We start from the raw sequence: 24,447 nt of genomic DNA, 5'->3' as shown, positions 1-24,447 counted from the left end.
ACTGAGGGGCTCAATGACACAATGTTAAAGATGTCTGAGCACAGTGTCATTGAAATTCAGCCTGTCCACCACGATGAGGAAGTCGCAGGCGAAGTCCCTGCATCGGCCTCCCCTTGATGGAGGGAGCAGAGCTGATTGATTGGAACATGTACTGGCGAATGGAGCCCTAGTGGAAGGTAAATGGAAAAAGGAAGATGCCCACGAAGAGGGCACAACAAACTGGCACAAGATAGAGCACACAGGGAGATTAAATAGAGGGAGAATTTAGGAGGGTTATGAAGGAGACAGGTGGAAATACTGAACTAATAACAAGGCAAACGAGGGGACTGGGTTAAGAAACAAGACAGAGAAATGGCAGGAGAGCACATGGCAAGACAACCAAATCAGAAGCCATGTGCTCAACACAAGCACAAAAGACTAGAAATGGGTGTCAGGATGTGCAGGATCCTGACTCAAATAACTATAAACCAAGCCAACTGAGGTGACAGGATCCTGACCCTTTCTTGGTGTATATACTGTATGTCACTTACAGTTGAGAAGAGTCGTCCGAGTCGCAGTTATTTTAAATCCAGCATTTTAATTTTGTGATAGTAAAGTAATAGTAGATAATCAGGTTACTTCTCGCTTACTGTTTTATGAAAACTGAGGATTCAGACATACTACTCTTGGCATAATGTTTTGGCATACTGTACAGTAGGGAAGTATTCACATTCAGACACAGCATGTGTGCTTTGAAATGTGTCTTTTTGTCCCTCTCTGCTTTCAGTAGTTAAACAAATACAGACAGTTTTATAACATTGATTTATGTTTATACAATTACAAATAAAAGCATTTTATCTAACTCATAAATCACCAAAACAAAGCTAAAAATGTATCGAAATCAAACACACAAACAGGCTGCAACTAATTGTGTATGTCATAGCTAAACATTTGTACAATTTGTTAACTGAATTTAACTGAAAAAGGTAGATGTTATTCATTTCTTTTGTTGTATTTGTCTTATAAACAACATGTTGGTATACTATCAAACTATCAATTCATATATTGCAACATGAAAGATAGCAAAGATACTGCTAATTATTACTAAAGATTTAAGTTCATTTTTCCTGATTTCAGAGTTTTGTTTCCATCAGATTCCCATCAGTTCACTCTGGATCCGAACACAGTGGATAAATACCTTCGTATATTTTAGGGAAACAGAGCAGCTACTTACATTGACAGACTCCAGCAGTATCCTGAAAATCCAGACAGATTTGATTATTATCTTGAGGTGTTGTGTAGAGAGAGTGTGTGTGTGGATGATGCTACTGGGAGAAGAGATTCAGCAGGAAGGCACAAGGATATGAGTGTAGATTTGGATTTAACAATCAGTCCTGAATTTTGTTCTGCTCTTCCTCTGTTTTCATTCTGTCACAACAAGTGTGTACGTGGATCACAGTGCAGGAACGCTGTGCTTCTACAGCGTCTCTGACACAATGACCCTCATCTACAGAGTCCACACCACATTCACTCAAATGCTATATCCTGGGTTTTGGATCAGTTCTGCATTTATGACAAGTGGTCCAACAGTGAAACTCTGTGATCTAACAATATTAAGATTCAACATTTAATTTTATGTAATTTCTGATTTTTCTTATCATTAGTCAAAACAATCATTTCATTTTTTTTTTCTACTTAACTGAATAAAAATGGCGACTTGGTCAATAGAGGGCTGTCACTATCAGCTGTTTTTGTAATGGAGTAATCTCAAGATTATTTTAATGATTAAAGGGATAGTTCACCCAAAAATGAAAATTCTCACATCATTGTCTCATGCCATCCCAGATGTGTATGACTTTCTTTCTTCTGCTGAACACAAACAAGGATTTTTAGAAGAATATCTCAGCTCTGTAGGTCCATACAATGCAAGTGAATGGTGACCAAAACTTTGAAGCTCCATAAAGCACATAAGGGCAACAAAAAAGTAATCCATAAGACTCCAATGGTTAAATCCATGTTTTCAGAAGCAAAATGATAGGTGTGGGAGAGAAAGAGATCCATATTTATTTATTTTTTTTACAATAAATCTCCACTTTCACTTGCATATTCTTCTACTTTTGTTTTTTGGCGATTCGCATTCTTCGTGCATATCGCCAGCTAATGGTCGGGCCTGGTCAAAGGTGGAGATTTACAGTTAAAAAGGACTTAAATGTTGATCTGTTTCCTCACCCATACCTATGATTGTTATACCTGAACAATGGTTTGAATGCAAATGCTGAACACAGACACACACACAGAGAGAGAGTATGATAAAATGGTATTTAATAATAAACTGAAATAGATGAAAAATGAGCAGTCAGGTGAATGAACTGTCGCTGGAGGCTGAGGGCTGGACAGGCAGGAGGTAATGGCAGAGCGGTGAGTTAGATGTTTTGGCATGGCAGGCTTGACAGAGAGTGGATGACTGAAGAGGTACATGGTGAATACAGGTAGGCAGGTTGGATGGTGGATCTGAGACACAAGAAAACACAAATGAAAACAAGAACAAAGACTGAATGATTCAGCTGAGAACACTTAAAGCTAGTTAGCCTTACCATAAGAACCACTCTAGTTGACTGAACAATCTTTCGATGAATGACTGAGAACTCCAGGTATAAGTAACATAGGCTGGTGATGAGCTGGGGCAAGTTGCACCAGCTGTGCGTAAGTTAAAACTTAGGCTAGTTGTGGCGTAAATGGGCACAAAGTCACAATTTACACACTACTAAATATTTGAGCGTTGCACTATTAAACTTAGGTAGGACGTAACCCTACGTATAAAATAAATATGTACGGAAGACTCCGATGACTTGCAGGTGAGAAGTAATCAGTGGGGAAAACTGCCACGCCACAGGAACAAATCAACTAATAAAAAAACATGGGGAGACACAGACAGACAGGAAACATAGATGGAAGCCACATTCTGGCAATCATGTTGCTTCTGAAGATATTGATTAAACCACTGGAGTTGTATGGATTACTTTTAAGCTGCCTTTATGTGCTTTTTGAGCTTCAAAGTTCTGGTCAACATTCATTTGCATTGTATGGACCTACAGAGCTGAAATATTCTTCTAAAAATCTTCATTTGTGTTCTGCAGAAGAAAGAAAGTCATACACATCTGGGATGCCATGAGGAATTTATTTTTTTATTTTTTTGGGGGGGTGAACTATTCCTTTTAAGAATATTATGTTGCAGGCAGTCACAGTTTGATTATTTTTGTTTGACTTCAATGTGAGAGATTTTATCATTTGAAGATCAATGTATAGTGCCATTTAAGTTCATAGCTCATTGGGGACCTTATTCTCTGCTATTCTGACAAGTGTTTGAATCCTAATCATTGTAATAAACATTCTTTTATAACTAAATAACCGTTTGCGAACCCTCACGGTTCATCTAATTTTGCAAACCGTTACCGTGCACATCCTTAACACAAATGCAGGGAGAAAGTGAACCCGCGTTGGCAACGGCTTAAAGGAAAACTTACGCACATGGTGTAAGTTGTGTTCTTTCTTGTTTTCATATGTCAAATGACTGACATTTGGGATTGTCTGTCAATGTCAATTGTCTGTAAAATTTGGTAAATAATGGAAATATTTTGGTAGGCAAGCTCTTTGGGAAACCTTGAACTAGATACTAAAATAAATAATTATTATAGGTTTCAAAAGTCTTTCAATTCAGTAAAAACGTGTTGGCATCTGTCAATAATTTTTAACTTTTAACCAACAACTTTGGAAATTTTTTTATATAAGTTTACATTTGAAGGCATCATAATTTTAGACAGCAGAAGCAAAAATACTAGACACTCAAAACTCAAAATCATTTTATTTTTTTGCTGAAAATTTCTCACAAGGACATACAATCATATTTCTTTTTCTCAGACAGAGCTTTACTAAGCATTTGCTAAATAAGCAAACTGAGCCCACTGTGGAAAGTTCTGCTGCTGAATCGACTGTGCTTACTGAAATTGGAACCACTGCGCACAGTGGCTGAAACTGGAAGTGTTGTTGAAGTGAAATGTCCACAGGGTGGTGCCAAAAGGGAGTTGTATTGTAAATTATGTAATACATTCAACAGGAATGCATATTTTAGTTGCATATTTTAGTTAACATATACCCTAAACCTAACTCTCAGTGGAGTAAAAATGTAATTTAAGAGCAAAAATGCAACCTCCGAATCCTGTTCATCACTATTTATGTGAATGTGATTATTTCCCAGTTTCCATGGCAGCAGAACCTGTGTCTCATTGTGAACACAATTACTTCCTGGTATTCATGGGACTAGAACCCATGTCTTTGAGATTGCATGCAAAGCACTATTTGCAGTGCCATAGGGAAAGGTGAACACATTTGCACTGATGGGTGATTGTGCTTGTCAGAGGTATGTTGTCATTGTGGCTCAGTGGGTAGCATTGTTGCCTCACAGCAAGAAGGTTACCGGTTCGGGCTCAACCTGGGCCTTTCTGTGTGGAGTTTGTATGTTCTCCCCATGTTCGCATGGGTTTCCTCAGGGTACTCCAGTTTCTCCCACAATCCAAAGTCATGCAGGTCAAGCGAACTGGAGACTCTAAATTGCCCGCAGGTGTGAGTGATAGTGTGAATGTGTTTGTCGGTGTGTGTTAGCCCTGTGATGAACTGGCCACCTGTCCAGGGTGTTTCCCCACCTTCGACCCGAGACAGCTGGGATAGGCTCCAGCACTACCCGTGACCCTACATAGGATAAGTGGACATCAAAGATGGATGGATTGTTTGTGCTCGTCATTAATACAGCAGTAGGGAGCTGATTTCAGGATACATGAACATTTGCAAGCAGCATGTCGATTTCCTGTGCGATCAGGTTTTATGTCATTATTCTAGCTTGTTTGTGATTGAAGAATGTTTTGTGTTGCAACTGCTCCCTGTTACAACTGCCCCCCAGCTCCCCTACTACAACATCTAATATATCTGCTACAACCTCTTGAAATGGCGTCACTACAAACGTTATCATCAGCTCATCCACAAACGAAGGAAATATAATTTTCCTTGAAGGAATGTCAGTTTATCTATAAGGCCTTTGATCCATTACAACCCTTGCAGTCCTTAAAGCCCCTAAACATATCCCAGGGGTCGTGGTCATGGCAACAGACAGGAGGGGGCTCTTCTGCCAACAGCTGTGCACCAGCACTAATACATACAAGGAGGAACAGAGGATGAGTGAACTTGGCGTGGAAGGTGTGTATGAGTTTGGCTGTGTCATTTGTGGTGTTGTAAAAGGACAAAGTCCCTGCTGGCCAGTCCAGATACACACCCACTCTCCAGGGCGAGCAGTCAGGGAGTTGTATTTCCACCCCTCCATGATGGGCACAACAGATGGGAGAGGGGGTGCTGACGGAAATGCCCCAGGATTCTTTATTAAATCCAAGGCTACAGGCAGCAAAGCTTCCCTTCCTACTTATGTGTTTATAGGTCATTCCAATAGTTGCAAACCTGCCAAACCACTCCACCTGGTAGAAATGGCGTCCACTAAGCCCTTCCCGACTCATGATTTGGTTTGGAACTTTAAATCTCTCTGGATGGAATGGAATGGGTTCCTGTTTTCTGGAACGATGCACAAAATTGGTATCTTTCTCTGACAACAGCACACCTGCAGACGCTGTGTTGGGATCCCACGTCAACCGACATGCATCTAAAGACAAAACTAAGAGTTATGACTGCACATTTAGATTTTTCACTATCAAAAGTAATAATTAATTTAAATAAAATGTAGACAAACATTGGCGTAGAGTTTCCATGTCACGGTGCTCCTCTAAGCCATCCACACTGTAGATGAAGATTAAGTAAACATCAGAAATATTTAACTGAAAATAACTTTGTAAAGAAATTCTGATCCCATGTATATGTATTTTAATTGCCTCACATTAATTTCTTTAATCGGGTGGCTGGATCTTCAGCAACAGATCTGAGCTGGTCAAAGCCTGGGCCTTTAACAGGGTTGATGCTCAAGTCTATTTCTCGCATGATTAATGGGTTACTGCGGAGAGCCCTTGCCAAACAAGCAGCTCCCACTTCTGTGATGTGGCAGTGTGTCATCCTTCAGGGAAACAAATTCAGCTTATATTTTAAGATTCACAGATTCAAATATCAGGGAACATCATATACAGTATACAGGTGCATCTCAATAAATTAGAATGTCGTGGAAAAGTTCATTTATTTCAGTAATTCAACTCAAATTGTGAAACTCGTGTATTAAATAAATTCAATGCACACAGACTGAAGTAGTTTAAGTCTTTGGTTCTTTTAATTGTGATGATTTTGGCTCACATTTAACAAAAACCCACCAATTCACTATCTCAAAAAATTAGAATATGGTGACATGCCAATCAGCTAATCAACTCAAAACACCTGCAAAGGTTTCCTGAGCCTTCAAAATGGTCTCTCAGTTTGGTTCACAAGGCTACACAATCATGGGGAAGACTGCTGATCTGGCAGTTGTCCAGAAGACAATCATTGACACCCTTCACAAGGAGGGTAAGCCACAAACATTCATTGCCAAAGAAGCTGGCTGTTCACAGAGTGCTGTATCCAAGCATGTTAACAGAAAGTTGAGTGGAAGGAAAAAGTGTGGAAGAAAAAGATGCACAACCAACCGAGAGAACCGCAGCCTTATGATTGTCCAGCAAAATCGATTCAAGAATTTGGGTGAACTTCACAAGGAATGGACTGAGGCTGGGGTCAAGGCATCAAGAGCCACCACACACAGACATGTCAAGGAATTTGGCTACAGTTGTCGTATTCCTTTTGTTAAGCCACTCCTGAACCACAGACAACGTCAAAGGCATCTTACCTGGGCTAAGGAGAAGAAGAACTGGACTGTTGCCCAGTGTTCCAAAGTCCTCTTTTCAGATGAGAGCAAGTTTTGTATTTCATTTGGAAACCAAGGTCCTAGAGTCTGGAGGAAGGTCCAATCATCTGTGATGATTTGGGGTGCAATGTCATCTGCTGGTGTAGGTCCATTGTGTTTTTTGAAAACCAAAGTCACTGCACCCGTTTACCAAGAAATTTTGGAGCACTTCATGCTTCCTTCTGCTGACCAGCTTTTTAAAGATGCTGATTTCATTTTCCAGCAGGATTTGGCACCTGCCCACACTGCCAAAAGCACCAAAAGTTGGTTAAATGACCATGGTGTTGGTGTGCTTGACTGGCCAATAAACTCACCAGACCTGAACCCCATAGAGAATCTATGGGGTATTGTCAAGAGGAAAATGAGAAACAAGAGACCAAAAAATGCAGATGAGCTGAAGGCCACTGTCAAAGAAACCTGGGCTTCCATACCACCTCAGCAGTGCCACAAACTGATCACCTCCATGCCACGCCGAATTGAGGCAGTAATTAAAGCAAAAGGAGCCCCTACCAAGTATTGAGTACATATACAGTAAATGAACATACTTTCCAGAAGGCCAACAATTCACTAAAAATGTTTTTTTTTATTGGTCTTATGATGTATTCTAATTTTTTGAGATAGTGAATTGGTGGGTTTTTGTTAAATGTGAGCCAAAATCATCACAATTAAAAGAACCAAAGACTTAAACTACTTCAGTCTGTGTGCATTGAATTTATTTAATACACGAGTTTCACAATTTGAGTTGAATTACTGAAATAAATGAACTTTTCCACGACATTCTAATTTATTGAGATGCACCTGTATACAGCTCTGGACAAAATTAAGAGACCACTCCAAATGTTCAGTTTCTCTGGATTTACTATTTATAGGTATGTGTTTGAGTAAAATGAACATTTTTGTTTTATTCTATAAAGTACTGACAACATTTCTCCTAAATAAAAATATTGTCATTTAGCGCATTTATTTGCAGAAAATATCAACTGGTCAAAATAACAAAAAAGATGCAGTGTTTTCAGACCTCGAATAATGCAAAGAAAACAAGATCATATTCATTTTTAAACAAAAAATTACTAATGTTTTAACTTAGGAAGAGTTCAGAAATCAATATTTGGGGGCCTGGGTAGCTCAGTGAGTATTGATGCTGACTATCACCCCTGGAGTCACAAGTTCGAATCCGGGTTGTGCTGAGCGACTCCAGCCAAGTCTCCTAAGCAACCAAATTGGCCCAGTTGCTAGGGAGGGTAGAGTCACATGGGGTAACCTCCTCGTGGTCGCTATTAGTGGTTCTTGCTCTCAATGGGGCGCATGGTAAATTGTGCATGGATCGCGGAAAGTAGCATGAGCCTCCACATGTGGAGTCTCCGTGGTGTCATGCACAACAAGCCACGTGATAAGATGCGCAGATTGACTGTCTCAGAAGCGGAGGCAACACCCGGACTAAGGTGAGTAACCACGCCACCATGAGGACCTACTAAGTAGTGGGAATTGGGCATTCCAAATTGGGAAAAAAGAGGATACAAAATAAATAAATAAATAAATAACAATTTTTAAAAAATCAATATTTGGTGGAATAACCCTGATTTTCAATCACAGCTTTCGTGCGTCTTGGCATGCTCTCTACCAGTCTTTCACATTGCTGTTGGGTGACTTTATGCCACTCCTGGTGCAAAAATTCAAGCAGGAATTCAACAGACACTGGAATGAAATGGTTGCTATGCATTTAGATATGCCGATTTAAGAAACATTTGGAGTGGTCTCTTAATTTCATACATATATATATATACACATTTAAATATTTAAATTTTTTGGGTGATACATTAGCATGCTGAAATATATACATTTTTAATTTTTTAGAAAACAGTGCCATTTGTGTACATGTGTCCCCTTGACTTACAACTGATATTATTAGCAGGGTACTGAACTTAATTCTGTTTAGTGCATAAAAACTAATACCCTGGCTACACTGACTGAACACGAGGCTATCTATAATGGACACACAAAAGCGAACGTTCAAAATCGTCCGTTTGTCTTGTTGACAGGAGTAGCACCATCATGTGCGTTGCTAAATAGAACCGGGCATCCCTTTACTGTCGATGGGATGGACGTATCCAGTGTAGACAGTATCATTGATTCTAATGGGAGCTATTTGCTTTTGTCGTGTCATGCTGCACATGTTTGGGTGTTTGTCTTTATTTCTGCACTTTCTGTTCAAAAATATTATGCTGTTACATTTCTGTCTTTTAAAAATAATTGTTTTGATATCATATGCCTTGTATAAATCTGGTGACAGAGTGGTACTCAGATCATCCAGGAGGGACTTAACCAGTGGTATTTGAAGAGCCAAAGCAGCCTATGCCCTGAAGATTCAAAAAATGTTGTGGACAGCGACCCGAGGCAGATGTAGCAGGGCATACAGATAATAGCATACTATAAAAGAAACAACAGTAGCACTGACTATTAGAATGTGTCCCTGCCCGATGCGCTGAATCATTTCTACACCCAGTTTGAGGCACTTAACGCAACACCTGCAGTGAAAGCGGCGCCCCCCCATAGGCGATCAGGTACTGTCTGTCTTAATGGCTGATGTGAGGAGGACTCTGGCTGGAGTCAACACTCAGAAAGCTACAGGACCAGATAATATCCCTAGTCGTGTGTTAAAAGAGTGCACCAATGAGCTGGCAAAGGTCTTCACCGACATCTTTAACACATCCCTAGCTCAGGCTGTTGTCCCAACCTGCCTCAAATCCACCATCATCACTCCAGTCCCTAAGAAATCACCTGCTCGTAACCTCAACGACTACCCTCCCAATGCAGGTTATTATGTAATGCTAAGAGAAACTACTCAAAAGTACACATTAATAATGGGTGTAAAATACGCAGGGTGTGTGTCGCCCTCACTTAACAAAGTCTATATAACAAATTCTGCCTGAATGAGGTGATGTTTTGTTAAATCTGGCCGTCAGATTTTCTGTTGTATCAACAAGATACAACAGAAAACTTGGTTACTTGGTCATGTTTTTCTGTTCTTACACTGAACATTCTGTCCCCCTCACTTCTGAAATGAGTGCTACGCTCCTGGTGTTGCCAGACACAACAGCAACCACATCATCAAGTATGCTGATGATACCACAGTGGTGGGGCCCATCACTAACAACGATGAATCAGCATACAGAGAAGAAGTGACCTCAGAAGGGCAATGTCCACGTGCACATTGATGGCTCAGTAATGGAGTCAGTGCAAAGTTTTACATTTCTGTGCATGCACATCACCTCAGACCTTTCTTGGACTTACAACACCTCATACTTACTGAAAAAATGTAATGTGAAAACATCATCTCCAGTTCTTGAGGAAACTAAAAAGAGCTAGACTTTCAACCCCAATCCTCCTCAGGTTTTCCAAGTGTGCTACTTAGAGCCTGGAATGGAAACTGCGCAGCCTCTGATTGAAATGCCCTACAGTGTGTGACCGCCCATATCATTACCAACACTTTACTGCCCCCCATCCAGGACATCTACAGTACAACAAGTGGTGTGTCAGGAGGGCACACTCCATCATCAGGGACTTCTCTCACCCTTTTCACAAAATGTTCACACTCCTGCCTTCTGGAAGATGGTACCACTGCCTACAAGCCAAGACCACTAGGCTCTGGAATATCTTTTTTTCTATTCAATTATTATAAGTATTTAAATTCCAAACTTATTGTAACAGGGTTGAATTAATGTAGCATTGTAGGGTTAGTATAAATAATGGAAAGGATCCGGTATCCAGCTGCAGGGGGTAACAGGGAGACATCCCTGACCATTGCCCCACCACCAGGTGATGTTCCCGGGATAAATGGTGCGAAACATCTATAATGAGTGGCTACCGGCTGATGACAATGCAGCTAGACTGAACGCACTGGTGGAGGTGCGGCAGGCAATAATGAACAGTAGGTTTTGACAGCTTTGCACCTGATTATATTTTACATTCAGACTGACCTGAGTATCTCCAGTTTACAGTTAGTTTTGCACAGTCCTGAAGAAAGCAGCTCCACTGAAGAATCTTTCAGACCACAAAGGCTAAGATCCAGACATCTGAGACTGCACAATCCAAGAACTGAAGCAAGCGTTTCAAGAGAACCAGCAGAAGACAGGCTTCAAAAAAAATAAAAAATTATCATGTTTATATTACTCACTCACAAAAACAGGATGGCCCTGATTTACTAATGGTTTGCGCATATAGAAATATGTGCAACTTGATAGCATGTGCAAGAAAGGTCCGAGCTGATCAACTAACGCAGTCCAATGAGGACTGCGTCTTTCAGATGCACAAAATAGCATGTCTTGGCAAATTTTGCATGTGCCCCTGAAATGAATATGCAATTTCCATTAAACGTGCAAAATAAAGACTGATGTCAATGCCAATGAATTAACATGCAACTGCAAAATGATTCATCAAGCCAGAAAGTCATTTCAGAAACTACAACTGCGAGAGCAAATTAAGAGCTGTAAGTGATTTTTTTATGGACTAGTATGCAGAAAATGTTCCTACTCCCTGAAGGATATCAATGAAATAAGTGTCCTGAGATGTCTCACCGATCTAAGGGACAGAACTAGACTCTGTAAATGACTGATGATTTCTGCCTGTCAATTTTGCACGTTCACATAGTGTTGTAGTTGAAACGAATCATTGAGGCTTAATGCCATATTCAGATTCATAGTAGTTGTCAGTTAAGGGTGCTATTTCACTACTGTTGTGTTTGACAAGCATGGGAAGATGTACTAATTGTCTTCGGTGTTGGTCACAATGGTATCTTTGGACTGTGTGCTTTGGAAAGAGGGGGCATGGCTAATTCAACGGCTCAGTCTTGTAAAAGTTCCAAAATGGCTCAAATTGCTTACAGCACCTTTAATTAAATTTGCGCTGTGCATCATGCTGTCATTGTGAATAAATATGTTAATAAATGCCATAATGAATGAAAATAAAATGGTGTTAAGAGCTGTAGGCCTACTTTAAGTGAGCATGCATTTGGTGCAAGTACCATGATAACACGCAATTTGATAGATTGCACATGCAAATTAAAGGGATAGTTCACCCAAAAATGAAAATTTTCCCATAATTGACTCTCATGCCATCCCAGACGTGTATGACTTTCTGTCTTCTGCTGAACACAAACAAAGATTTTTAGTAGAATTTCTCAGCTCTTTTGATCACAAGTGAATGGGTGCCAAAATTTTGAAGCTCCAAAATCCGCAAAAGGGTAACATAAAGGTACTACAGATGACTCTGGTAGTTAAATCCATATCTAATGAAGCGATATGATAGGTGTGGGTGAGAAACAGATCAATATTCAAGTCCTTTTTCCTTCGCTTTCTCCTTCTTCTGTTTTTGGTGATTCACATTCTTCCTGCATATCGCCCCCTACTAGGCAGTGAGGAGAATTTATGATAAAAAATGACTTAAAGATTGATCTGTTTCTCACACACACCTATCATATTGTGTCTGAACACATGGATTTAACCACTGGAGTTGGATGGATTACTTTTATACTCCCTTTATATGGATTTTGGAGCTTCAAAATTTTGGCACCCATTCACTTACATTGTATGGACCTACAGAGCTGAAATATTCTTCTGAAAATCTTCATTTGTGTTCAGCAGAAAAAAGTCATACACATCTGGGATGCCAGGAGGATGAGTAAATCATGAGAAAATTTTTGGGTGAACTATCCCTTTAATGCTGGTTATTTAGGATCTTAGTAATCAGTAATAAGTAGGATCATACGGCCAATGTGTATTACAAGATTGTTAACACATATTCAGGATTGGGGGGACAAAATGCAATCATTTATAAAACATATTTTAAAAAACATATCGGTTCAACACTAATCTGATTATTGGGTGCACAGTTGGTGTTACGGTCCTAGTGTAATGACATACTGCTAAAAGATAAAGTTCACCCAAAAATGAAAATCCTGTCATAATTCACTCACCTTTATGTCTTTACAAACCTGTATGACTTTCTTACTTCTATGGAACACAAAAGAAAATGTTAGTCAGAACATCAGACACCATTCACATTTACTAACTGAAAAAATATCAAATTAAAGTGAATAGTGACTTGGCATTCTGCCTAAAATCTCCTTTTTTGTTTAATGGAATAAATATGCAGTAAATTGTGACAGCAAAATTAAATTTTGGGGTGAACTTTTTTTTAAGCTACTTTGCATTATCCGGGGCTGAATCAAGGCAAGATTTCTTATTCATACCAATGGTGAACTATCCGCAGTGTCTCCAATTTGAAGCAAGGATCCGCCAGCAGAGAGAAAAGTTGCTGAAATTCAACAGTATTTGGTCTGTAGTAAATTAGACTTAGTTCTTTCAGGTGTGAAGGGTTATCTTGAAAAGCAGAGAATAATGCAGATAAAGCTTCCTGATTTACATAGTAAAATGCCAACCTGTGAAGAAAGAATGGAGACATTTAATGAACAGAACACAAAATGTTTCAAAATGTTATTCTTGTTTTGGAGTCCAACACATTAACAGTGTCCCAGTGGGTCATCCAACAACACCAGCTGCTTGTAAAAAAAAAAAGTATTTAAATTAGAAACTACTGTGTACATCTCTCCTTTGGCTGACTTTTTGTGCTTTGCAGCACTAATGATTCATATTATTTTGTATGTGAATATAGAAGCAGAGCTTGTTTCTTCCCCCACATAGCCTGACCTTTGTTCTTGTTTATTGCATTTTCTGACAATATTGGCAAATTTACAGGTCAAACAAGTTGCGCTACAAATATTTGTATCCATCACTTCACCTCATTTCACCTCTGAACTGCTGTGATACATGTAATGAACCATGTTATATCATTTAGCAGAAATGTTACCACGGAATCATGAAATCAGGTGACTAATAGTACACAAAGCTGTACATTTTCATGAAACAGTGGGCGAACAATTCCCAGATGGCCTACTGCATCTGCCAAAATTCTAAAGTGTGCAACCACTGGACACCTTACTGTCCCATAAAGCTGGTTGCACACTGGACAAGAAGTGTCACGTCATGGATAGTACAAGAAAAAAATTACACACTTCAGGGAATATTATGTGTTATGAAAAAGCAAAACAACACGTATTCTAAAATGTAGCCATTTGAAGAATATGCTTGCCATTGTGGATTATTATTTACCTCAGAACTGTTATTTTGCAGTTTGGGTCTCTGAATGCTTCTGACAAAAGCTGCACAGCTTGATCTTCATCTGAACTTTGAAAACACTTGCTCAAGTCCAGCTCTCTCAGATGACAAGAACTGCTACAGAGAGCTGCTGCCAAGATCTTACATCCCTCTAGGGAGAGAGAACTTTCTCCTCGTAGACTGGGGAACATAACACACTAGACTGATTATGAATGTCAGAATCAATAAAGATGAAATAAAGAATGTAAAAGCTAACTAGATTTTAATATTTTCTAAAGAGAATATGAGAAGTTTTCTCATGCAAAAGTAACCTCCACTCTGCAAGGATGTTGTGGGTGGTTGTCATGACTTTGCTATGTGTTTGCTAAGATGTTCTGAGTGGTTTTCAGCATGTTGCTATGCAGTTGCTGGGCACTGCTACGTGGTTGCTGAGTGGTTATCACGTCCAGTATTGTACAGTATGTGGTTGCTAGGGTGTTCTGAGTGGTTGTTAGAGCATTGCTATGTGGTTGCATTGCTATTTAGTTGCTCTAGGATTTTGGGGGCATTGCTATGTGGTTGCTTGTGTTGCTATTTGGCTGCAAAGGTATTCTGAGTGGTTGTTTGTGTATTTCTATGCAGTGGCTTGGCATTGCTAAGTGGTTACTAGGATGCTGATTTATACTTTAAGGTTCTAAGGGGTTGTTACATTGATAGGTCATTGCTAGGCCATTGTTATGCTGTGTCTATGTTATTTTGAGTGGTTTCTAGAGTGTCACTTCTTGGCACAAAATAGGTCAAAACCCAAGTCCACTCCAAAGTCTCTATGATATTATGGTCTCTAGACATGGCTTGGGTCACTTCTTCAATGTAAGTCTATCAATGGATTTGTTTGCCTGTTTTGTTATTCACAAGTCAAACCCCACTAAATACAACGATTCAAATGGCAGGCCCTAATCTTTTTACTCACGCGAGTTTCTTCAGATGACATCTGGGGTCCACTAGGGTTTGAGAAAAGCTCTGAACTGTCCTGTCACTCAAGTGGAATGAACGCAGTATGTTCAACTCTCTCAAATGTGTTGGGTTCAATGAAAGTGCTGAGACCAGGGGATCGGCATCTTTACTGCTAAGTTTATGAAAATGTGGTATCCTAAAAAAAGAACAGTGATAACAGGAAGGACTTGATGCAGAGTCTTTGATTATTCAGATATTTAAAATGTTATGTTTAGTGCAAGAGATCTTAATGGTGCACTAAGTAATTTTGTTTAAGCTTCACTGACACCTGTTGGCATAAATGTAACATCATGCGAAAGCACATTTTTAGTTACCATCGCCACTGTTGAAATGCACTATTTGCAGTGAGCCGTGAATAATTTATTCTGCAAGCAAACTGGGGGGAGGAAGGGTGGGGGGGGTATTAACAGAGATAAAGTGATCAGTATTATGCATGTGATCTTAATCATTCAGCCCCAATAAAGCAATCTGCTCCATTATAAATCTGTACTTATTAGGCTACTGATTTGACTAAAGTCTTCAGCCCATTTCAGTGTACATGATGTTAAATAGATTAACAAGAACATTTTTAAATGCATTTAATTTCAAAAAGGTTGTCGACTCCTCATATAAAGCATTTTTGCAAATCAGTCACTTATGATGTTCCATTTTTGGTTAGGATGCTACCATAGAACTTAGAAGGTACCTGCATAATGTTGCTTGCTGCTTATCAGCTTACCTCAGTATCTCCACTTTGCAGTTAAGGCTTCCCAGACCAACAGATAAAAACTTCAAGTTTAAATTATACATGGCCTTCTTCTCAATGTCAATCTCTTTGATATGGTTGGCTGGTGATGTCAGAGCTGAGGCAAGCAGAGCCCAGCTCAAATCTGTGCCCTCATCTAGTCTTAAGACAGACAGAAAGACATACATTTATAGGTTGACGTCTTATGTAATTACACACATCTGTTTTCACACAAAATAATCCTGAAAAAACCCTGATACTAACAGTAAGTTTGAAGGGTCATACATTTTTCCTAACCATTCATTTTTGTTCCCCGTAGGTCTTCATCATTTTAATCAAGCATATTTATTTTTTTGGCTAATGGTCCCACATTTTACTTTTATTGTTAGTTCTTAATTGTGCTTGGGCAATACATGGTCTTTCTAGACTGGGGAAGAAGTTCTGAGTTCGGAAAGTTACAGTATGTTTTCATAGTACAATAAACTGTTATATTTCAAATGATCAAGGAAAATTCTGTTTCTCATGACATGAACCCTTTAAATACATGGTGGTGGAAACCAACATGTATGTGTCTTTCTATTGTGTTGTGTTGTTCACCTGAGGACTCTGGAGATCTTGATGACAGGCAGCAATCTCATGATGGCTTCATCTGCGTTGGTGTATTTTCTAACATCAAATGTCACCAATGAATCCTCAGAAGTCAACAAAGTAGAAGCCACATGTGACCACTGTGAAGGAGAGAATTGTGTATCCATATTTCTTTCAAATTCGACCTGGCCACGATTTGCAACCACAGGTAAGGCTAGGTCAAGCTCTTCCAAACAGCGAAAGAGATTAACTGAAATCTCGTATAACGGGTTCACCTGAATTTTCTTTACGATGTTTGAGACTATGTCCTCTTTCCTCACATCACAAGACGAATTTTGGAGAAAGCCGGAAAGGAGGTTTTTGCTTGGGCCTGCAGATATACCCAGGAGAAAGAGGAGAAATACATCTAATTGGCCAGTTTTGCTTCTAAAAGCTCTATTCATTGCCCTTCTGGACATCTCCAGTGGCACTTCTGTAGGGTTGAGCAACTTTTCTACTCTTTCTGCAAGTGTAAAAGACATTACATTTCCCTTGCTGGATTTGTAATGCACAGCAACATAAAGTGCTGCAAGGTACTCTTGGAAACTGGGATGCATGAAGCGGTATGTTTTCCCTAAATTCATCAGTTCCCATTCTCTGAAAAGCATGGGCATATTCTCAGAGAGTTTGTCAGGATGTAGAGGATCAATATCTGTCTCTCTAAAGTCCTTTTCCATAAAGGTCAACATGTCCTTTTCCAACATGTGCCAAGCCAGTCTTCCTAACTTCAGGATCTCCTCAGTGCCTAATCTAGTGGATCTTTCCTGGACAGCTTGTCTTTTCATTTGAATCAGGATGAAATGTGTGAACATCTCTGTCAATGTCAGTGGTGGATTTGTGTCAGTGGTGGAACTGTTACTAAATAGCTCTTCCAAAACAGTGGCAGCCATTTGACCAAAGAATGGCAAGGAACGCATAATGTACAGGGTCCTTGAAGACTTCACGTGAACAATCACTCTTGCAGCAATGCTTTGATCATGCACTTCTCTCTTGATATGTTCTTCCCACTGTAAGTCATCAAACCCATGAACTTCAACCACCCGCTGGACGTGTTCTGGAGGAATCAGATTTGGATCTTTGAGCTTTGAGGTCACCAGGATCTGGGCAGAGGGTATAAGATTTCCTCTGAGAAGGTTCACAAGCAGGCAGTCCAAAGAAACTGGTTCCAATGGATTGAAGCATGTCTTGGCATGCTTAAAATTAAGAGGGAGTCTAAACTCACCCAGCCCATCACATATAAAGAGGATTCGAGCATGTTTGAGAGTTTCCAGGTCTGGAATCTTTGGAAAGAGCAAATCCAAGAACTGCACCAGGCTATATTTATTCTTATACAGAATATTCAGCTCAGACAGGAAAAGAGGAAACACAAAATCAATGTTGAGGTGCGTTTTGCCATGTGCCCAGTCTAAAACAAGCTTGCCCACAGCTGTTGACTTGCCAGATCCAGATATCCCTCTTATCAGAACTGTGCGGACAGGTTTTTGTGTAGAGGAATGAGGCTTCAGGAGATCCTCATGATTAATCACGTTCTCCTCTTTAATCACCTCATTAAATGGTCTTTCCAACTCTTGCATCTCATGAAACAATTGTGCATCCAAATGTGTTCTCTTTGACAAATACATCTTCAGTGGAATGTAAGTTGTAGCCTTCAGAGTACCTTCATATTGCCTTCTTAACATGTCTTGCAGTAAAGATCTCATAGTTTGGATCTCTTCTGTAGAATTTTGTTTAGCAGCGAACAAAGAGCTGGAAAAGTCAGATATGTGTTAAATGTTATTGACCACCATCAGACAAGACAAGACAAAGCAAAACTTACTGTGTCTGTTCGGACTGATTATTCATTGTTGTTTGGTCTTGAGGAGTATTTTCTTCTAAATTGAATTCCATCGTACTCGATACTGCAAAATAAATAAATAAATAAAAACAATGTGAAATATGTAATTGATCTGCCAGTAGCATCCTAAAAGCTGCGTTCCATTTAGCTAAGCTGGTTTCTTGAACTCTCCCCCTTCTGCCTAAAAGCTGCATTCCATTTAACTAAGCAGGTTTCTTGAACTCTCCCTCTTCTGAACTAAAGCTGCATTCCATTTAAAAGTCGGATGTGGGATATTCCTTCTTGATATCTCTGATTTCCCACCACAAAGGCATTCCATTCCCCGATGCTCGGACGATGACGTCTAGCGAAACAAAACCGCAATGCTCCCATTGACTTTCCATTAATAAGTGTACAGTCTCCTTGCAACCAAATTGTTAAATGATGTTGCAATGCTAGGATTTGTCCTACAAATGTACAATTATAAAAAGAGAGAATAATTCATTGTGTTTTGAACACTTGTCTCTGCAAACATTTTCTAAACAAGTTTTATTATCATGTAATGTAGGAACTTAGAAGTGAATGTTTATTATTAACTCATGTGGCAAGGTAAGGAAAAGACAGACACAGTGGGTGTGGCGTCAGCCCTCGGAGAGGCGTTTATTTTAAATAATAATCAACATAAAATGTGCAAAAGAGGGAGTCCAAACAAAAGGGGGATTTGCCGTCCTTGCGGTGCACTGGGGCTATGTGAAGCATAGCTGGTAACGAAAAGGGTAAGGTCCAGGTATAATGGACGGAGCCCAGTGGCCGTAATGCGCTCCCCTCCTAGGTTCGGGGTGTGAGGGGCTGCGGCTTCCTTAGAGCGGCTCAGCTTCCCAGGGCCACGGCATGTGAGGAAATGACAGCCCGGCCTCCTGGTCCATTGGCTGCAATGTGTGCTCCAATCAAAACTAATCGCATCTAAGTCGCACCGGGGGTCCGAGGTGTGGGTCCAGAGGCGCATCTAATTCGCACCAGACCCTTCCCATTCCATTCCTGGACCTGCAAGGACTAAAGTGTGAAGAGACCGGTCTCTCAGAGGAGAGGCGAGCTCTGTTTTTAAAGGCAGCAGTGATGAGGTTCCATTAACTTCAGGTGCGCCTCATCACACGCTGCTGAATGGGAATAGTGAATGCGCACCTCCTCTCTCCTACCTACTCCAGTGGTGAGCCTGGTTGAAGAACGGCCTTCTGAAGAGGCAAGCCACAATGATCCAAGAGAGGGGCGTGTCATTCTGCCACTCTCTGTACATTTTCCTGGGTGAAATCAGAGTTGAAGATTTCCGCACGAGTTTCCAAGTTTGAAGTCCGACTTTAAGTGTCATTACATTACACTTTTCCTAGTAGGAAATTTGAAATTCCGACTTTCTCAGATGAATGGAACTCAGTATAAAGGTATCAATATATTTCTAGTTTAACTGAGGGAAGAACAAGCGTTGCATCATTTCTAATAAATCTGCCCAAAAAGAACATGTTTTTGAGTTTGTTGCTGTGGTTTGAAAACAGCTTGCTAGCGCAAACTTTCAGTAAACTTTGTACCGGCTGTTAAACACCTTCTTACTGCCATTAGTCAATGGAATCGGTGAGTGTGACTCTAAGCTCCACCTTTTTTGACTGCAACATCTTTTTCCGGTTTATTTATACCATATTAGCAGTTTATTTCAATTTTATCATCAAAATCATGTCTAAATAAATGAATTCATTAAAACTTTCATCAAATGAAAACAATTAGTTTTCAACATAATATTGTATTATTTTTATAAAATGAAGTGCTTTTATACAGAACCTCACAGCACAATACAAAATACAACACTGGAGTTATTCTTGTCAAATAAAGTACTGCATAACAGAGCATCACAGTTGTGAGATGTTGCTTAAATATAATACAATTACTATTTATTATTATTAGTAGTAGTAGTAGTAGTATTACAGTGAATATTGCATAACTATACAGTAGTGACATTCTGTCATACTATTTTCTATTTAAACTGAGCATTTATTTTGGAGTGAAGCCCTTCTTTTTTCTGAAGCCTTGTTCCTGTGTGTTTTGACGGTAGCTTCTCACTTTCAGAAAGCAGGTCGCTACATGATCCAATGTGATTATTAAACTGCTAAAGGCTGCTATTTAATTAAATAAATATGTAGTCTGTCTGTGTCTCGTGCAACAAAGTAAATTAGCGCTCTGCTCTCTGTCATCTGCTACTAACAGAGTGTGCGATGCTCATGATGGTGTTTTCTGTGTATGAGCCAAGGAGCTTAGCAGCTGGCGTCAGCACAACACTGGCTCCACACATTCACAAGTGCTCACATTTGAAGCGCACAGCTCATGCAAACTACATGTACTAGGACATAACGTGATTTTAATTTGTGTGCTGAATGTTTACGTAATGACATTTGAGCATCAGATGGTATCGGTTTGTGGTATCGGAGCATTTTTACAAGCATGGTATCTGACCCGATTCAGATAACAGTACATCTCCAAACTTAACTACATCTGTATGATCGTTCAAAAGTCCATAAAATAACAGATGGTAACAGATGCATATTATGGCCACATATCGCAGGTTAGCATAAGTGCCATGCCCATGAATGCAGAATGTAAACATGGCAAATTACACATTGTCCACTGAGTATAGCCTATATTTCTTTAAATGATCACCACCAAGTTGCTGTAATATTGGTTGCTAGTAGGTGTATTGGTGTAACTGTATCAGGTGGTGGATCAGCTTCACTTTCTGCAATCCCATATTGGTCATATTGGATTTCAAGAATGCAGAGACCCTAGTTCACGCCTTCATCACTTCTTGAATCGATTACTGCAATTCATTTTTCTATGGCCCGCCTAAAAAGACAATAAATAAGCTCCAATACATCCAAAACTCTGCTGCTCGGGTCCTCACTTACTCAAAGACATTTTCTCATATCACGCGTATTCTTCAAAGCCTACATTGGCTGCCAGTTTACTACCGCATTCAATACAATATACTCATTACATTTAAAGCATTACATGGCTTGGGGGGGGGATAACAGGGTTCAAAACAGTGTTACTATGAATGCAACCTTTAGTACAGTGAAAATGACACTCTATTAGCATAACATATATATATATATATATATATATATATATATACACAAATTTCCAACATTTTTTTGAATGTCCACGTACTAAAATATTTGATGCCATGAGTGTACCTTCATTTACTATTAGTATTATTTTGAATGGCCATGGAAAATGAAGCAATGTGATAACAATTTTACCTGGTCACAAAAAGTAGTCCGTTAATTTACCTGATGAACTTTCAGCTTTTGCTGACCTTTATGCTTCGCAGAGCTAATGTGTGCTTCTAAATCACTTGCACCTTTATTAGCAACTGACACATAAGTGCCAGCTTTACATGTCATACATTCTGCTTCCCACAGATCTCGACCTGGACGAAAGCATGGGAATTTTTTTGTGCAAATCTTCTGTAAATTTGCACTTTCGTTTGGGCATTATTTCCACTCAGCTGTCATTTGCTGCTACTGTCAAGCAACTGTTTGATGCCAAACACAACAGAGAGATTGACAGGCAGGAATTTGGCCAATAGTTGCTGCAAGCCTCTTATAATTGACCAACTGGTGTGCGAGAAGGCGGGACTTACAAAGAGGGGTTAAAGCAATGCAAATATGCACGCACACACATTGAAGTATTAGACCAGATGCACATCATAATGCAACTAAAGCCGAATCCCGGACATTTTCGCAAATTTAGAAATCCCGGCCCGACGCTTTTTTAAGGTTCGAAAAAGAGGACATGTTCAGGAAAAAGAGGACATATGGTTACCCTATACATTTCTAATCTCATTCATCCATACACCCCAGCTCACTCACTTAGGCCCACGGACTCCAGCCTACTACAGGTACCACGGTTCAAGCTTTCATCCTTCGGTGGCAAAGCTTTCTGTATCTCTGCACCCTCATTATGGAACTCCATTTCTCTTTCACGTCGCAACCTCACGACCCTACAAGAATACAAAATATACTCCAGTTACTCCATGTGATATTATTGTGTGAAATGTGTATAGCCTTGTTATCTGTGTCTCTCTGAATTGTAAAGCGACTATATAAAATAGTCACTATATAAAATAAACATTTATTGTTATTATTATTATTATAGCCACCACTCATTTTTATAAAGTTGAACTTTGTACTGACATTTCTGTAAAAAAAAAAAAAAAAAAACTCTCACAAACAGGTTGATTTAAAAAAAAAAAATAAATAAATGATGACAGCCAATTAAACAAAACATTGTCTGTGTCTCGTTTGGAAGGCTGCGTCCTCCAGAGGTCGCATTTGTCGGCCGCATACGTCAGAGGCTGTCTCGTTTCATAAAAGCGAGTAAGACGCTGGGAATGCAGCCTTCGAACGGGAATTCGGAAGATGCGTGAGGTGTGTCCTTCGTGGGCACTCACAACCCACAATTCTTTGCTTCAACGGAAATGTCTAAAAAAAAAATGACGCCAATTTGCCCGTAAATGTTATGTTCAAACGCAAGGAATGTTAATTCCCAAGTTGAAGTACCTCAGTCGATGGGTGCAGAGTATATAATATGTATAATTATATTAATATATAATTAAAATAAAGTATTAGACTAAAAGTACACCTGTAAAATCTATTTTCTTTTCTCTTTACATCATTATAACTCTCCTAAAATGTACCTCATACATTCCCTTCCAGAGGGACTCGCGCTTATTAAAGAGTGGACTGTTGTCATAGCAACCATGTTACATTCTGTTTCCGTTTGTCCTATGAAGGCCGTCTCGTTTAAACGAGGCTTGTTTAAAGGAGGACACTCGGTATACTGCAGCCTTCAAAGGACGCGTCCTACCTAGCACGCAGCCTTCGAAACGAGACACAGCCATTGTTATTCAGCATGCTGCGCACAAAAACACAACATTTCTTTCTTTCAAAGTTGGAAGTTTAGCTCAATCTGGATCTGCCTGTTGAAATCACCTTTTTATTTACATATTTTGCGAATAAACTGTAATAATATTAAGAAACGTAATTTGTTATTGCTCAGGAAGACAAAAAGCAGCCCTCTTTTAACACGCTAATTGTTTCTTCTAACATTTTAGAGACACGTTAATATATTCTATGTAAACGTAAATGAGAAGTATTATAAAAAATATTACGAACAAACGTGTCAGCATTGATTGCCCAAGCATCGGCGTCGATGTTTTTGGGGAGAGTTCCTCTTCGCTCGCAAGCAACGCAGTCGAAACAAGAAGAGGCGTGACCGAACTGACTCGAGCCAGAAACTCAGTATGAGGAAGAAGACAGTTCTCAGTCGCTTTGCATTTTCGGATATTTGAAGGGCCAGATTTGCGGAAGACAATCAAAGAGGTAACAGGCCTCCTCATAGAGCTTTATGCGCCTTTTGTCTTAAAGTGTAAAACGAGGTGCAATTATTAATTCGCATGTTTGTTGTAGCTTATGTTGCACAGTTATGATTATGAGATCCCGTATTGTCTGCTGTGACACACTTCATGACATCATGTTTTTAAGACACAGTAAGTCAGAACCATGTATTCGGCCTCCTATTCGTTCATGCATGAATGAAATGCCAGAATCTTTCGGTTGTCGTCATTATCTTGTTTTCCACAACAAGGACACGATTTTAAGCAGATATTTATTAAGCATATGTGTCTGTCTATCTATAGCGATCATTATGTAATAGTGCATACTATTGTTCAGAAACTTTGTTGAGCACCTGTTGCAACTATTGGATATGCGAATGATCTAGGAAATGAAGAAATAGTCTCGTGTTTTAAGAATGAGTCTTTCCTCATCTATATATTGACATGTTCAAAGTACAGTATGTGAGCTGTTTTCTTGTACAGTTGACGTGTGCTACCATTATGATGTTCAGCTTTAAATGAATAGTTCATGCAAAAACGAAAATTTTGTCATCATTTGCTCACCTATATTTTGTTTTCCATAAGTGGTTTTGAGGAATGTATTTGCTATTGCACAGAAGTGCTCGAATGTGCTTCGACTGGTGCGCAGGAGTGTTTGAATGCACGTCCTGGACAAAAAAGTGGTGCGTTCCCGGAGGTGCACGATATGTCTGTTAGCCCGGAAATGGTGAATGGTGGCCAGAACTTTGAAGCTCCAAAAAGCACATAAAGGCAGCATAAAAGTAA

At 39.6% G+C, this 24,447-nt stretch overlaps 2 protein-coding genes across 5 annotated transcripts in view; one reads left to right on the top strand and one right to left on the bottom strand.

Annotated features, from left to right (window-relative positions):
- Window positions 1-3,822: 3,822 nt before the first annotated feature.
- Window positions 3,823-24,325, bottom strand: LOC127420687 (NLR family CARD domain-containing protein 3-like). The gene is made up of 12 exons (XM_051663151.1): window positions 24,226-24,325; window positions 22,136-22,266; window positions 18,228-18,309; window positions 16,382-18,157; window positions 15,779-15,946; window positions 15,017-15,196; window positions 14,062-14,247; window positions 13,143-13,331; window positions 10,873-11,028; window positions 5,912-6,085; window positions 5,768-5,814; window positions 3,823-5,680 (listed from the first exon to the last, which is right to left on the bottom strand). Exons 2-12 carry the CDS (start codon window positions 22,236-22,238, stop codon window positions 5,058-5,060), a joined length of 3,684 nt encoding a protein of 1,227 aa, XP_051519111.1. The 5' UTR covers window positions 22,239-22,266; window positions 24,226-24,325; the 3' UTR covers window positions 3,823-5,057.
- Window positions 23,540-24,447, top strand: part of LOC127420745 (membrane progestin receptor alpha-B-like) — a 38,737-nt gene continuing 37,829 nt past the window's right edge. For 2 of the 4 annotated variants that reach the window (XR_007893864.1, XM_051663267.1), the window contains exon 1: window positions 23,655-23,814. The gene's annotated coding sequence lies outside the window, so the exon portion shown is untranslated. The other 2 variants (XM_051663265.1, XM_051663266.1) reach the window with 2 other exon arrangements.

Source organism: Myxocyprinus asiaticus, chromosome 30, assembly GCF_019703515.2.
Source record: "Myxocyprinus asiaticus isolate MX2 ecotype Aquarium Trade chromosome 30, UBuf_Myxa_2, whole genome shotgun sequence".
NCBI lineage: Eukaryota > Metazoa > Chordata > Actinopteri > Cypriniformes > Catostomidae > Myxocyprinus > Myxocyprinus asiaticus.
This window is presented reverse-complemented; position numbering and strand designations above follow the sequence as displayed.